This window comes from Periophthalmus magnuspinnatus, chromosome 11 (genome assembly GCF_009829125.3).
Source record: "Periophthalmus magnuspinnatus isolate fPerMag1 chromosome 11, fPerMag1.2.pri, whole genome shotgun sequence".
NCBI lineage: Eukaryota > Metazoa > Chordata > Actinopteri > Gobiiformes > Gobiidae > Periophthalmus > Periophthalmus magnuspinnatus.
The window spans coordinates 31539204-31555269 of record NC_047136.2 but is presented as its reverse complement, the minus strand read 5'-3'; the positions used below and the strand labels follow the sequence as shown (position 1 = coordinate 31555269).

Below are 16066 nucleotides of genomic sequence, written 5' to 3'. Positions count from 1 at the left end.
AGCTACATTCCGGTCATTTTGGTCTCGTTTCTTCTGTGTAGCCTCCTTTCATACAGGAATGCAAGACTCCCACGAAGGGAGACTTATAAGACACTGGTGCAACCTCACTTTGTCAGATTCTGCGTTGGACTCTGCACACTTTGTTGGACTCTGCACGCTACTCTGCACACTTTGTTGGACTCTGCACGCTACTCTGCACACTTTGTTGGACTCTGCACGCTACTCTGCACACTTTGTTGGACTCTGCACGCTACTCTGCACACTTTGTTGGACTCTGCACGCTACTCTGCACGCTACTCTGCACGCTACTCTGCACGCTACTCTGCACGCTACTCTGCACGCTACTCTGCACGCTACTCTGCACGCTACTCTGCACGCTACTCTGCACGCTACTCTGCACGCTACTCTGCACACTTTGTTGGACTCCGCACGCTACTCTGCACACTTTGTTGGACTCCGCACGCTACTCTGCACACTTTGTTGGACTCCGCACGCTACTCTGCACACTTTGTTGGACTCTGCACACTTTGTTGGACTCTGCACACTTTGTTGGACTCTGCACACTTTGTTGGACTCTGCACACTTTGTTGGACTCTGCACACTTTGTTGGACTCTGCACACTTTGTTGGACTGCTTTAGACTTTGCTTTGAATTTTGCTATTTGCGATACAGCACCACCTCAGGAGAGGGGTATACTCTCTTCTCCCTTGGTTCTGTCAGTTTGAGCGAGTGTGGTGAAAACATGATCTGTACCAAATGAAAACTGTAATAATGTTTCAACTTCAGTCCTCAATCCAACCAAATCACCAGACAAACAGTACACTAAAGCCACCATGTAACCAGACAAACAGTAGTCTACCACCACCAAGTGACCAGACAAACAATACTCTAAATTCCCTTGAAGTGTACTGTAGTATCAGCCCATACTCACACTAGTACTCTCAAGCCCTGATAGTGTCATGTATTGTCATGTTAATACTTACAGCAGCTTGCTGTGTCTTGAGCTTGTCCCTGTATTGCTCTAGCTCATGCGGGTTGAGCTCCGGGGGCAGCTTCTGTTCAAACACATACACATGCTCAATGAGAAGACCACTCACCAACAGAAGCAGAAATATCACTTTAAGGACAAAGTTGAACCTGAATAACTGTAGGTCTTGATCTAAACAGAACTAGCATAACACCACATGGCAATATCCAGTAAGACATCGTGCTTATGTCTGCTATATATAATCTATGACACCCATGGATCATTATGTTATAATTTGAACATTTCAAATCATTGATTTGAAATGTTCCAATTGATCCAAAATGATTTAATGAAAGAAGTAAGTTGACTGACTTGAAAACTCTGGCACCCAATGGGAGCTGACGTCGCCATAAACATCACAACAAAGAGCTGTGCAGCTGTCAGCATCTCCAATGGATAGCTGCACATTACAATAACCAACTGTGGATTTTTATTTTTATTTTTTCATTTGTACCTAAATGACTATGTGACACTGCTGAATCCTACTTGTATCACAGATTAACAACATTTTATTGGAGAATGGAGTAAGCAGAGAGCAGTGTCCTGGTGGCAGTGAACATGGGGATTAATCAGTAAAATGGTGTTTTGAAAGTAAACATTAAAGACTGCTCAAACATGCATAAATCACTCCACATACAACTTCAGAAGGTAAATGATGAGTTGAAACAACAGTCGAGTTTGCAGAAATGATGCACATTGAGGAATAAATTAAGTATGTTTCCAGCAGTCATGGAAGCATACTTTATGCTTATGAGAACTTATAAAAAAATACACTGGGGGTAGGGGAATTTTCAGGGCATGTATGAAGGAGAGTAAAGATTACTCAAACATGCACAAATCACTTGAAAAACAACAGTTGCACTGGTTTTCCCTTCAGACTTAACACACTCAAATTGATTTTGCACAGTATCTCTCCTTTAAAGAGGGTCTATTCTGCAAAATGGTCAGAGCTTTTAACCATTCTCATTTCTTTTCATTTACCTTCTGAAGTCATTTTTGGAGTGATTTGTGAATATCCGAGTAATCTTTAATTGCTCATTTTCAAGATGCCATATTGCCAATCAATCCCCATTTTCACTTCCACTGGTGCACAGCCGTTGCTCTGTACTTACTACTACTCGTTATTTTCTTAATCGGCGACGTCAGCTCTCATTGGGCACAGCAGTTTTCTAACGCAGAGAGCAGGCTTGTTTCTTTTATTAATTTTATTCATTTTAGATTAATATTGAGATTTAAAATGCATACATTATAACATAATAATCCACAGGTGTCATAGATTATAACCATATAGCAGACACAAGCACAATAGGTCTGTTTAAAAAACACTAACAGGTATACTTGAAATTATATGCCATTATATAAAAAGGAGAGTTGTTTAGTATCATTATTGATATGATCGTATCGTGATATGATTGGGTATTGAATCCAGTATCAAATATCAGGCCTTTTCCTTAGAATCAACACGGGAATTTTAGTAATGTAACCAGTGGGCACTGCCCGGAGAAAGTGAGCGGGAGTGAGGACAGGATGATCAGAATCAGAATCAGAATCAGAATCAGAATCACTTTTATTGATCCCCGAAGGGAAATTCTCTTAGTTACCAGATGCCACAACCACAGGATAGAATTTAAGAATAAAAATAAAGTCATTTAAATAAGAATAAAATTTGTGCAATAAGAATAAAGTGTCATGCAATAAGAAATAAAGTGTCAGTGTTTCTAAAGTGTCAGTGTTAAACAAAATAAATAAATAGATCACCTCACAAAATCACACACTATTTACATCTATGTACAAGGTGGAATATTGGAGTATTGAAGTGTTTGGTTAGAGAACGGAGTTTAACAGTTTGATGGCGACAGGCAGGAAAGATTTCCTGTGTCTCTCAGTGGAGCAGCGTGGCAGTAACAGTCTGTGGCTGAACGAGCTCTTCAGATTGGCCAGCACCTCGTGGAGGGGGTGGAGGGGAGAGTCCAAAATAGTCCTGACTTTGGTCAACATCCTCCTGTCTGACACAACAGTCAGAGAGTCCAGCTCCTCCCCCACAACATGACCAGCCTTCCTGATGATCTTATTGAGTCTATTCGTGATGAGCGAAAGTTCTCATCATAATAATGACAAACATGAGGCAAAACAACTTCAAAACTAAGAGCTCTTCCACCGCAGATGTGTGGAGGGAGGGGCAGGGTTTTACTAAAGCAGAGCCAACCAGCCTGAGCAGATGTTACAGACCAGTGGCCCAGAGGATGATCGGTAATGAAGTTCCTCTTGACTGAGAGCCTCATTTCAGATAGAGCTGTTCTCCTAGGATTCTAATGAGATTTCACAGAAGTGTTCTGCACAGCCACACAATCCATCAATGAAGAGCTGAGCAGGCCAGAGGGCGGCTGTCACTCACACAGGATAAATTCAGGACAAAACAAGACGAACAGGGTCCTAAACTAGACCCAAATATAGTCCGAACCCAGTCCCAATACCATATCCAATATTTGTCCTTCTGTTCTAGCCAATATCGGTATTAAGTTTCTAAAATCTAGTACAGACCAAATTTACAGACTAGTTTACAAGTTTACAAACTAACATTTTGCTTTTGCAATATCTGGGATATAAATTCATATTTTCACAAATTTGTCTTTTCAAAAAGACAAATCTAATGCACTGCGGACAAACTGGGACTAATACACTGATGCCAAATATCAGCTACATTTTCAATATCGGACCAATGCTGATACAGATGTTGCCGATAACCGATAGACCATCCCAAATACTGACCCTGTCCACATCCAGTACAGACCCAGCCCTAAGCCAATTCTGACCCAAGCAAAATTCAGTACTGATGTGGGCCAAATCCAGTTCTAAACCAGTGCTAACCCAAACAAGTGAATGAGCTAGTCTAGAGCTCATCCACACGAGTACTGCTTTTGAACGTTAAAGGCCCCATATTCAGCTGTTTTCTATGTTCTGATGTTGTTTCCTCATAACAAACAGTCCTGGAGTTGTGTTTTGCTTCATTCACATATGTTTAAAACACAAATCCTGCATATTTAGGCTGAATTCTCAAACAGAAAACACTTTGTTCCACTTTGTGATGTCATGTGGTAATACCGGAAGTGCTCCATTGTGTTTTTAAACTCCACACACCTTCATTAGACTTCAGCCCAGAAGTTACCAATCTCTAATGAACTGAAGGTAAAAGGAGCTGCTGACCTGAAAACTTGAAAAGCTTCGGAGATGCAGATTGACTAATAATAAAGGATTACTCAAAACAAGGGTGAATAAAACAAAACAACTCCAGGTATGGTAACAATATTCTAACAAGGCTTAAAGCTCAGAAGAATTCATCTAGTGTAATATAGGACCTTTATGTATTTTCTTTTATATTACTCTGTGTCCTTATATCTGTGTAATCCCTGAGTGGACCAGTAGGTTCCATAGTGGTCCATGGGTGTATACTAGTCTATGTGGCAATTCAGGTACAGCTCAAGATCTTTCTAGATAAGATATTCAGGAAAGGTTCATTTCTATCCTCTGAAATTGACTTTTTTAGTATCTATACCTGCTCAAATGAGTATACTAGTTTTAGTATTGATTAGGATCAGATGTTGAACCAAACCTAGTCTGGTATCTGAACCAAACCTCATCTGGACCTGGCCCAAACCTCGTCCAGACCAGCCCAAAGCTTGTCAGTCTTAAGATAGTCCAACCCTAGTCCCATCCCACCTCTGTTAGATCTGGACCAGTGGAATGTGAAGGTTTAAATCCCCCTTCTGCTCTTAAATTCCCTTCTCTAATGCCTCTTGACAGGACATCAGAATTAATTTGCAACACAATGTATGCATACACACGCAAGCTATTCATGAGAGCACAGATCTACAACATAACCGTAATGCTGTAGTGTCAGGAACAATGCCTCAATAATGCTGCCAATCACAATGAATCATTAATCAGGTTTTCACAATTTTTTAAATTGGGTCCATCATGATTCATTGCATTGGGCACAGATTTGAAAGGAGTCTAACTTAAATACAAAATAAAACATTTTCCTTTAAAGCAGTTTTACAGTCTAGACATTGTATTTTCTGTTGAATGTGCCATATTTCCCAGACTATGTGTTGTCCCGGAGTATAAGTCGCACCAGTGAAAAAAAAAATTGTAATAATGAAGAAAAAAAACATATATAAGTCGCACTGGACAATAAGTCGCACTTTTGGGGACATTTATTTTACAAAATCCTAGACCAAGAACAGACATTTTATCTTTAAAGGCACGTTATAACAACAACAACAGGGACTTCCGGGTCGGCACAGAGAGAGATGGCAGCCTAATTCTGTTCTCTTGCCAGTACATAGCAAATTACACCCCCTCAGCAACTAAGACAACTGAATTCAACAAATAAATTGCGGAATGGATGGGGGAAACAAACAAGAAGGACGCCGTACTAAAAGTGTCCGAAACAAAGCATTGGAACAAGATGTTGAAAGAGAAGAAAACCTGGAGTCCACTGAAGCTAACATGCGAGTGGCTAACGCACCAGCGTGGCAGGAGATTCTACCAGGCCTGGTAACAATATTGGAAGATTTAAAGCAGGAAATAAAAAACAGATTTGCGTCGTTTAAAGAAGAAGTGAAGGCTGATATCAGGAACGAATTTGACACATTTAGAGCTGAAATAAACAAGAAACTTTCCGACAATGAGAAGGAGTTACAGGAGCAGAAAGCAGCTATAAAGGACGTGCAAACGCGCGTTAATGAAGCCGAGGAGTGGAATCTAGAAGTTAAAGAAATCTTGCTAATGCTTCTTATGGAACAAAAGATGTTAAAAGACAAACTAACGGATTTGGAGGGAAGGTCAAGGCGAAACAACGTGCCCATTTTTGGAGTACCAGAGGGCGCGGAGGGAGACTCGCCCCCCCGCTATGTGGAGGAGCTGCTGCGGAGAGAGTTGGATTTACTCGCGGAGACCCAGCTCAAGATTCAACGCACACACAGGGCTTTGGGTGAAAGACCGACACACGGAGCGACACCACGGTCTATGATTGTGAACTTTCTCCAGTTTGACACGAAAGAGTTGATACTCAAGAAAGCCTGGCAGAAGCGTTTGAAAATAGATGGAAAACCAATATTCTTTGATCACGATTATGCCCAAGATGTGGTTCAAAAACGAAACGCTTATGGAGGCATAAAGAAGGCGCTAAAAGAAAATGGGGTCAGATTTCAGACACCTATGACAAAGATAAGAATTCACTGGACGGACGGGACCAGAACATATGGAAATCCACATGATGCAGCTGAGGAAATGAAGAAACGGGGTTATGATGTGATGGCTGGATCTACGGAGAGAGAAGACGAGGTGCAGCGGAGGATTCAACAGGCCTGGTCATGGGAACGCGCACACAGGATACACGGAGCAGATCTCCAGGACGGAGAGCGAGGGAGAGACTACGGGAGTTTCGGAGATAAAATATAAGAGATTGATGGGAGGTAACTGCTAATAGGAAAACAAACAAATACATTTAAATATTAAAGAATAAATAAAAAGTTTACCGATATAAACACTACTAAAATAGACAAGCATGTGGAAATCCGGCAGTACGCTTCTCTTTAAAAAAAATTATAATAAAAAAAATGATACTGGCAAGAGGGAATTGAAAGTAGTTGGACATAGTAGAATGGAAGTTAGACTTTTTGAGTCAACACTTATATCTACACAGGGGCCCTTCTTTTGTGGGAGGCTTTACCTCTCCCCTACCAACAGGACACTAGGGTCACCCATAGGCCCAGACTTTTACCAGGGGGTACTATTCTTTAACATTTTAGTTAGGGTTCATAATGTTCACTAGGTTGTTACGGTCATGCTGTCAGTATTTTTTTCCTTGGTTAAAGATGTGTACCAGTAAAGTGAAGATTGTCTCTCTGAACGTGAATGGCTTAAATAATCCAATTAAAAGGGGCAAGGTTCCTAAAAAGTTGAGAAGGAAAAGGCAGACATAATTTACCTACAAGAAACTCATCTGTCTGATACAGAGCATGAAAAATTAAGTATGCTAGGTTATAGAAATTTATTTTATAGTTCATTTAAAGGAGGTAGTAAACATGGAGTAGCAATCTTAATACATAACAATATAAAATTTGGGGGCCTGAAAGAAATTAAAGACAGAGAAGGTAGATATATATATTAGTTAAGGGGAAACTAGAAGAATATGTGGTTACATTGTTGAATGTTGAATGCTCCACCTGAATCTGATAAATCCTTTTATAAATCTGTATTTGACATAGTGACTATGGAAACAGAAGGAACATTAATATGCTGTGGAGATTGGAACATTGTCTTGAATCATACTTTAGACTCAAGTAATAAGAAAAACAGTAGAACATATTTGTCACGATATATCAATACAACATTAAATGAATTGGGGATCATAGATGTCTGGCGAGAATGTCATCCATTAGAGAGGGACTGCTACTCGGCACCACACTCAACTTATACAAGAATAGACTACATTTTCATGAACAATGAAGACAGGTTTAGAATATTAGAATGTAAGATAAGAGCAGCTGATCTGTCAGATCACTGTGCATTGAGTCTAACATTGGACCTTAGTAGAAAAATTAAAAATACAAACTGGAGACTCAATATTGGAAAGCTTAACAATAAACAATAACTATAAAAAAGAAAACTGTAATAGAGAAACAGATCCCACAATGGTATAGGATGCTATGAAGGCAGTAATGAGAGGCAAACTGATATCACATGCAGCACATACTAAAAAAAGAAAAATGTTAGACTATCAGACTGCCACAGAGGAATTAGAAAAACTTGAAAAACTACATAAGAAATATAACAATCCAGAGATACTTGATAAGATTAAAGAAACAAGGGGAAAAATTGATAAGATATTAACAGAAGAAGTGGAAAAAATATTAGGTTTCTGAAACAACATTATGAAGGAGGATCAAAATTAACAAAATCACTTGCGAGATGTTTGAGAAATAAACAACAATCTAACACTATCTACAAAATAAGAGAGCCTATAATGGAAAACTTAGCTTACAAACCAGAAGAAATTGAAAAAACATTTGAAAAATATTATTCTAAACTTTATTCCCAACCTAAATCAGCAGATGAGACAATTAGAGCTTTTTTAAACTCATTAGATTTACCAAATATAGGAGTGTCCCAAAATTCAATATTATGTTCGCCCATCACAGAAAAAGAACTAGAAAGTACAATAAAATGAATGAAGTCCAACAAGACCCCTGGAACGGATGGGTTCCCAGTGGAATGGTACAGGACCTTCAAAGAAGAGTTGAACCCATTATTATTATCATCGTTTAACCATACTCTGAAAAATGGAGTTTTACCTCCCTCGTGGAGAGAAGCAATAATTATGATTATCCATAAAGAGGGCAAGAACAAAGAATATTTTGAAATTATAGACCAATATCAATATTAAACTGTGACTACAAAATATATACGTCAATTATCTAATCAATCTAATAGATTCCAAACATTTCTTTCCGATATGATAGATGAGGATCAGGCAGGTTTTATTAGAGGACGACAAACCCAAGACAATATAAGGAGGACTTTACATATAATTGAACAAGCACAAAAAACAAACGAAAACACACTTCTTTTGAGTCTGGATGCCGAAAAGGCTTTTGACTGCATCAGTTGGAGATTTTTGTATTGCTGTTTGGAAAGATTTGATTTAATACACAGTCAATCAATTGTGTCAAAACATTATACCAAGATCCAAAAGCGAGACTAAAGATAAATGGCAGTCTCACAAACTGGTTTACCCTAGAAAGATCTGCGAGACAGGGGTGCAGCTTGTCACCAACCCTCTTTGCAATATTTATTCAACCATTGGCACAAGCTATAAGGCAGGAAGAGGGAATAATAGGAATAAAAATTAAGGACACAGAACACAAGGTGGGGCTATTTGCTGACGATGTCTTAATTTATTTAAAACAACCAGATGTATGTTTGCCTAAATTAATGGACTTAATAAATTATTTTGGCTATCTATCAGGTTATAAACGCAGGTTCTCCTCTTAAACTGTAATTCTCCATTAAAAATATCGCAGCAATATAATTTCAAGTGGAATAAAAAATCAACAGACTACTTGGGAATAAAGATTACAAATAACTTTAACACATTATATGAGACCAACAATAAACCCTTGAACCAACAAATATACAAAGACATGGAAAGATGGGAGGTTTTATTGTTAGATCTACATGCTAGAATCGAGACAATTAAGATGAATGTCCTGCTGAGAATTTTGTATCTTTTCCAGTCCCTGCCAGTGTCAATACCAGCTAATCAATTTGTGGAGTAACAAAAATATCTCAAGATTCATATGGAATGGAGCCAAACCAAGAATTTAATTTTCAACACTTCAATTACCAAAAAATGAGGGTGGATTGGCCCTGCCAAATCTAGAAGAGTATTTCTATGCAGCCCAGCTCAAATCTTTGATTTGTTGGTGTGACTCTGAATGCACGGCAAACAAAAGATTGTTTAAGGAAAACGTAACAAAGTTAGACTGTATAGTCAAGTTCACTCTGGATGTCTGGTTCAGAATTGTTTCATTCATTTAAGCCCTTAGGACTAAGAGTTTGTAAGGTCCCGCAGAAGCGAGATTGAACAGGTGCCTGCTCCGCGGAGGGGTGGAGACCACGACCACGTGTTAAAGAGACGCGAAGCCTATTGGATTTTTACCTTACAAACTCTTTGTCCTAAGGGCTTAAATGATGAACTGTTGTTTAATGTAATGTTGTGATGTGGATATGTAGAACTGTTTTTTGCCCTCTCTCTGAGTTATGAGGTAGATGTAATGGAACTTTTTGGGGGTGTCAGTTATGTCATTTATGTCAATTATGCTGTTTTTTACAAAAATCCAAAGTATATAGTATATATCTGCTATTTTTTCTGATTGGTAATAATCATTATATTTTTCTGGTTATTATCCATGTATTTTAAATCACAAAAAACGTTTGTAGAGGAAATTATGCACAATCTTGCGGGTGTTTTTTGGGTTCTGATTTTGAATACATGTGTCTTACGACTATTGGTTGATTAAACTATAGGGGGCGGTCCCTTGATTTATATAAGGGGAGCGGAAGGGGCTGTCCTCATACCTGAAGAAGGTCAGAGAGACCGAAACGTTGTATGGAATAGAATTGCATTAAGAGTGAGACAGTGTGCGGGAGTTTTTCTTTAGTTTTTAGACAAGTGCTTCATCTCCTACGCACCTGTTGCCCAGTCGGGTGTGCAGAGTTTACACAGAAACGTGGTTCAGAATTGTAAAAAGATTCAAAATAGAAAGAGATTAAACTTTTGAGTTGGCTACCATATGATACAAATTTTAAACCAGGAATTATAAATGCCAAATTTAAAGAGTGGGCAAATAAAGGATTGAACATTATAGGAACATTCATTAAGGAAGGGGAGTTGGTAAGCTTTCAAAATATAAAGCACAGATTTGATTTAGAACATCAGGAATTCTATATGTACCTTCAAGTGAGAGACTATTACCAAAGAGAAATCAGACCGGACCTCCCGAGGGAACTGAATATAATCACTGTGACACTTTGGGATGCATATAAGAACAAGAGTGCAAAAATTATATCTAAATGGTATAAAGGTTTGGGGGATAACAGGAAAAATATGTCGTTATACATTAGGGATAAATGGGTGAAAGAAATTAAAGAAGAAATAAGTGATGATAACTGGTATAAAATTTGGCAAAATCACCTCAACTAATTCAACAAATTGGAGAATCTTTTGCTGGAAGAACATCATCAGATTTTTCATCACACCAAAGATTAAAAAAGCATCTCTATCAGTGGATCAACCATGTTGGAGACATTGTGGGGAGTATAATGTGGGACATGCATATGTGTTTTGGCAGTGCAGCAAGGTGTCACAATTTTGGGAAACTTTGGGCAAAGAAATGGAGAAAATATTGGGGTACACACTATCAAGGACATGCATAACGATGTATTTTGGGCGGACTACTGACGCGCATATCCCAAAAAAGGACTACTACTTAATCAAGATATTACTGGCAGCATCAAAAAAAGCCATTACATGCAAATGGCACAAGGAAGACCCCCCCTACGCTTGACAACTGGAGGGACATTGTGGAAGAAATTCATGCCATGGAGAGACTCACATATATTTTAAGGTTACAAAAGGAAAAATATGAAGAAAACTGGGATAAATGTTTTTTGTATTTAAAATGACGGCTGACCGAATGTTCACTGTTCTATTGTTATATCTTTGAAAATAATAAAATATAAGTTACAAAAAAATAATAACAACAACAACAGAGAACAACAGGCTGAATAGTAATACAGCACGCTAATGTAACACATAGACAACAGACTGTCTGGTATGTTTACGTAAGATATTATCAGTTAATCAGATACGCTACCCTAACGTAACATATGCCGGCTTGTCCACAAACACGAGAGACGTGAGAGTTCTTTTCACTGATGTTTACAGTGGTCTTACTTCTTCATCACAGTTCACACTATAGAACAAGCAAACACATCAAATACAACATAAGCTCTGACTCATATTACATATACACACAAAACTGCACATGAACACATGGAAAATATACACACCACTTTGGCCTGCTAGTTAACAAACTGGTGAACCCAAAACTTTATAGTTTACTTCTCAGTTGTTTCTGTTTTCAGCAGTGTTCCGTCGGGTCAGACTTCACATTAGTGTAAAAAGCTGAACCGGAAAACAGGAAGCAGTTTTTGCGACCTGAAACTAGACTTATGATAAACTAAACATTTACAATATTGTTCCAAATAAAAAATGATCACCTTTATGGTCTAATAAATGAAGGGGAAATTAAATCTGAAATGTATAAAAGAAAATGAGTCAAGTAAATTTTCTTACAGGTGTTACAAATACAACAGTACCATCTTGTGGTCATACAAGTGAACTGTAACAATCAACCGTTACATAACACATATTCAGCTACATGAAGCATAGACAGCAAACTGAATATGTGTCTGGTATGTTAACGCAAGATATTAAGCATAAAAAACAAGCTAACAAGTTTACTCTTGATCTCACTTCCAGTCACTAAATCCATTGAATTCTTCATCCTCGGTGTGGCTTCTGAACAACTCTGCCTGCTCCAGAAATAGATGAAGTACCGCTACGGAACTACTCCATGACAAGACCACATGCAAAGCGGCCAAAGTGGCCAAAGTCTCTGCCCATGTGACCTCCATCGATCAAGGCTAGTAGTTATAGTGGCTAATCTGCAACCAGATTCCTATTTGGAACACACCGACTCATGTTAGCTATGTCCACATACAGACCATGTTTGACACTGACCTCCAGCTCGTACTGCACCATGTCAAAGGAGTCGGAGGAGAAGTAGACCTCCTCAATGCTGTCGATGATCTCCTGCTCTGTGCTTGGGTCCAAAGGCTGCTCCCGTGGCTCACGCATCTCCTCCTGAGGGACACACAGACTGAGCAGTGTGCAGGACTACACTCTTCAAGAGCAGAGGGGCACAGCATTCACATGTCTCAAATTTTAATTAGTATTATTAATAATTCACATTTAAAGGGCCCATATTACACTATTTTTTTCTGATCTATGGTATAATGTTCATCTAAAACATGGAGTTTTGTTTTGTTTCATTCACATATGTTTAACACACAAACCCTGCATATTTAGTTCTTCTCTCAAAGTGAATACACTCACCTTGACCACCTTGTGATCATTAAATGCTCCACTGCGTTTTTAAACTCCATACTCTTGAATCATTTGGATCATTTCAGCCCTAGAATTGCCAGTCTCTACTAAACAAAAGGTAAAAGGCAGATTACTTCATGCTTCATGACATCACAAGGTGGAACAGAGCATTTTGAGCTCTGGAGATGTAGACGGACTAATAAAAAAGCGTTACTCAAACATGTGTGAATTAAACAAAACACAACTCGGGGTCTGTTTCTGAGGACGTAACAACATTCTAACACAGGAGTCAATTCTGCATAATATAGGACTTTTACAATGCTACAAGACACAGTTCAGTTTAATGGGCTGGCAAAAACATGCTTTCTATTGATGTGTTATGCAATAGAACTGCACAATTCTGTCAAAAAGCAGTACCATTTGAAAGAATTAGATCAGATTAAAATATTAAGTGCTAAAATTTCACTTTTAGTAGTGATGGGCCAAACAAGTCGATGTGACGACACGTGTTGGGCTCAGAAACTGAGGCTTGTGTCGCGCTGTCAATGTGTGTGTGTGTCCCTTTAAGAAAAGTCATGTGACTGATATATCTCCTGTGTTACTTGGTGTGGCTCATGTCAGGAGCTCTGAAGCAGCTTGTGTAGAGTGAGGCTTAAGTCTGTCTTTGTTCTTCACTACAGAACCACAAAGAAAAAGATGAGCCTATTCTTCTGTGTGGATCTTTTTGATCAGTCCAAGAAAAGCTCAGTGCAGATCTGCTGAAAGCACTGTGTTACTTTACTGTCATTTTCACAGCCATTTATAGCCTACGGTATTGTACAATAATATTAAATGACATAATAAATATCAGAGTGCATTTAGCAGAAATTAAGTGTTCAACGAGCCCTGTGTTGTGTCATGGGAAGTTATATTTTTAAACCACTAGATGGCACTAAAGAACGCAACACAGTGTTGACACTATTGGTTGTAGTCTCAACACTGGGTCAAGTGTTGGAAATGTGTTACACAAACTCTGAGACATCATCTACCCGTCTGCAGAGGTTGTTGTATCATTATATAAATCCAGCTTTTTCACTTCTGACACAGATTTTAACTATAAACTTTGCGTAAGTAGAAAGACAAAACATTATGAGATTTTCTGGGTCAACCATAACCAGAAAATTGTATTATTACATCAAATGATATGTCTAACCAGGATATCGGCTGAACCAATATATGGACGCAAATATCCCATGGAACACATTTTATTGAATTCTCGCCAATATATGAAAACAATATCAGATTAGTGCATCTACAGCAGCCTTTGCTATTTGATAGCTGTGACAGTTCCAATAGCTTATGTTTCATTGTGCAACCTTATGCCATACTTTGACCAGTGCGCTCAGACAGATGACCTGCAGTAGAAACAGCTCCTGACCTGACTGGGGATCCTCAAGCTCTCCACAGGGCTGAGGTCGGCCATGTTCTCCTGAGGGCTCTTCAGACCCTGGCACAGAAAACAGGTTAGAATACAGCAGAACATCCACAATTACACAGATGTCTTAACAATGTCTTAACATATATAATATTATATATATATATATATAACAATATTCAAATGACTGTTCATTCAAATCTAATCCAAACTCTCTTTAAAAAGCACAACTGAATACAGGTTTAAAAGGTTTCTAGACTCACAGAAAATGAAAAAGATCATACCAGGTATGGCATTGGCATGGACATTTCTCATTTCACAACAGTAGAAAAGCTACCTCTATTCTAGAGAAGGATGACTGCTTGGGGTATTGTATGGAGTAGACTACATTACTTTGTTTATGGCTTGGGGTTTTGTCCTTTGGATGAACCAGTTTTTGTCTTAAAGTGTTTGGTGTTTGAAAAAGAAAGGAATCTCATACTGTCTGAAAATTCTTTGAAGTTTTTCAGACACACCCACTGTGTAAGGAATGGTAACACCTCTCCTTCTAGGTTCAGATTCCCTGTTGTCCAGTTTTTTAGCTCTCTTAGATCTATTGAAGGCCCATTTTGGATATCCACAAGCAGAGAGGGCTTTCTCCACATGTTGCTCCTCCTTCACTTTTTCCCTCTGTGTTTGTAGGCACCACTTGAGCTCTGTGTTGTAGTGTCCGGATCACTCTGAGTTTGTGCTGCTGTGGATGGTGTGAATCAAACCGCAGGTATTGGTCAGTGTAAGTGGGCTTCCTGCAAACATCTACCTGGAGTCGCCGGTCCTCTCCTATTGTTACTGCACAATCTAAAAAGGCCAGTTTGTTCTCCTTGGCTTCTTCCCATGTGAACTTGATGTTTGGATCCACTGCATTTATATGTGCAGTAAAAAGCTCCAGATCCTAAATTTTGATTTTAGTCCAGTAGTCATCCACATATGGATACCAGTGTGTGGGTGAAGTACTTGGAAATGAGGCCAAAGTCTCCTGTTCAAATTGTTCCATGTATAAATTAGCCATGATAGGAGAGACAGGGGGGAGTCCCTGCTTAGACTGCTGCCCCCGCGACCCGGACCCGGATAAGCGGAAGAAAATGGATAGATGGATGGATAGGAGAGACAGGTGAGCCCATGGCACAGCCGTGGATTTGCCTGCCTAGAAGTTTCCTCTAAACTGGAAATATGTGGCATTAAGACAAATTTCCAGCAGTTTGCAGATTTGGTCCGGTGTCAGTTTAGTTCTCTCTTTTAGCTTAGTATCCTGCAGTAGCCTCCTCTTTGCTGCCTCCACCGCTACTAATGTGGGGATACAAGTGAAATGAGAGGTCACATCAAATGAAACCATGGTCTCATCTGGATCAAATTGGAGATGCTTGATTTTGCTCACAAATTCAGATGTTTGGCCACATTGTATGTGATAGAATCCACACTACATACAATGGGTCTGAGGGGTACTCCTTCTTTGAGGATCTTTGGGAGGCCACAGATACAAGGGATGGAATCACCAGGATGGAGTCTGTAATACAGCTGTCTATCAATGACTTCCTCCTTCTCCAGCTTCTGTAAGCAGTCTATGATTTTCTTCTTGTACCCACTGGTAGGGTCTCATTTCAGTAGTTCATAGGTGGCGGTGTCACTGAGGAGGCTGTTCACTTTAGCCTCGTAATCAGCTGAGTTCAGGATCATGGTGCATCTCCCTTTGCCAGCTGGCAAAATGTTGATGCTGCAGTCCTTTTCTAGAGCACTGAGAACCTTCCTTTCCTCTGATATTATGTTGGAGGGAAGAGGTTTGGCGCTGCTCAGTGTGGCTGTTACTTTCAGTCTCAGGTCACCAATTTCCGCCTCTGCACTCTTACACTTT

At 39.2% G+C, this 16066-nt stretch overlaps 1 protein-coding gene across 1 annotated transcript in view; it reads right to left on the bottom strand.

Moving 5' to 3' along the window:
• vps50 (VPS50 EARP/GARPII complex subunit) overlaps window positions 1–16066 on the bottom strand; it is a 159172-nt gene that overhangs the window by 142013 nt on the left and 1093 nt on the right. The window contains exons 2-4 of the mRNA XM_033991520.2: window positions 14182–14250; window positions 12399–12521; window positions 984–1055 (exon numbers count right to left, since the gene is read on the bottom strand). Coding sequence (XP_033847411.1) covers window positions 984–1055; window positions 12399–12521; window positions 14182–14250 — 264 coding nt within the window. The remainder of the gene's footprint in view (window positions 1–983; window positions 1056–12398; window positions 12522–14181; window positions 14251–16066) is intronic.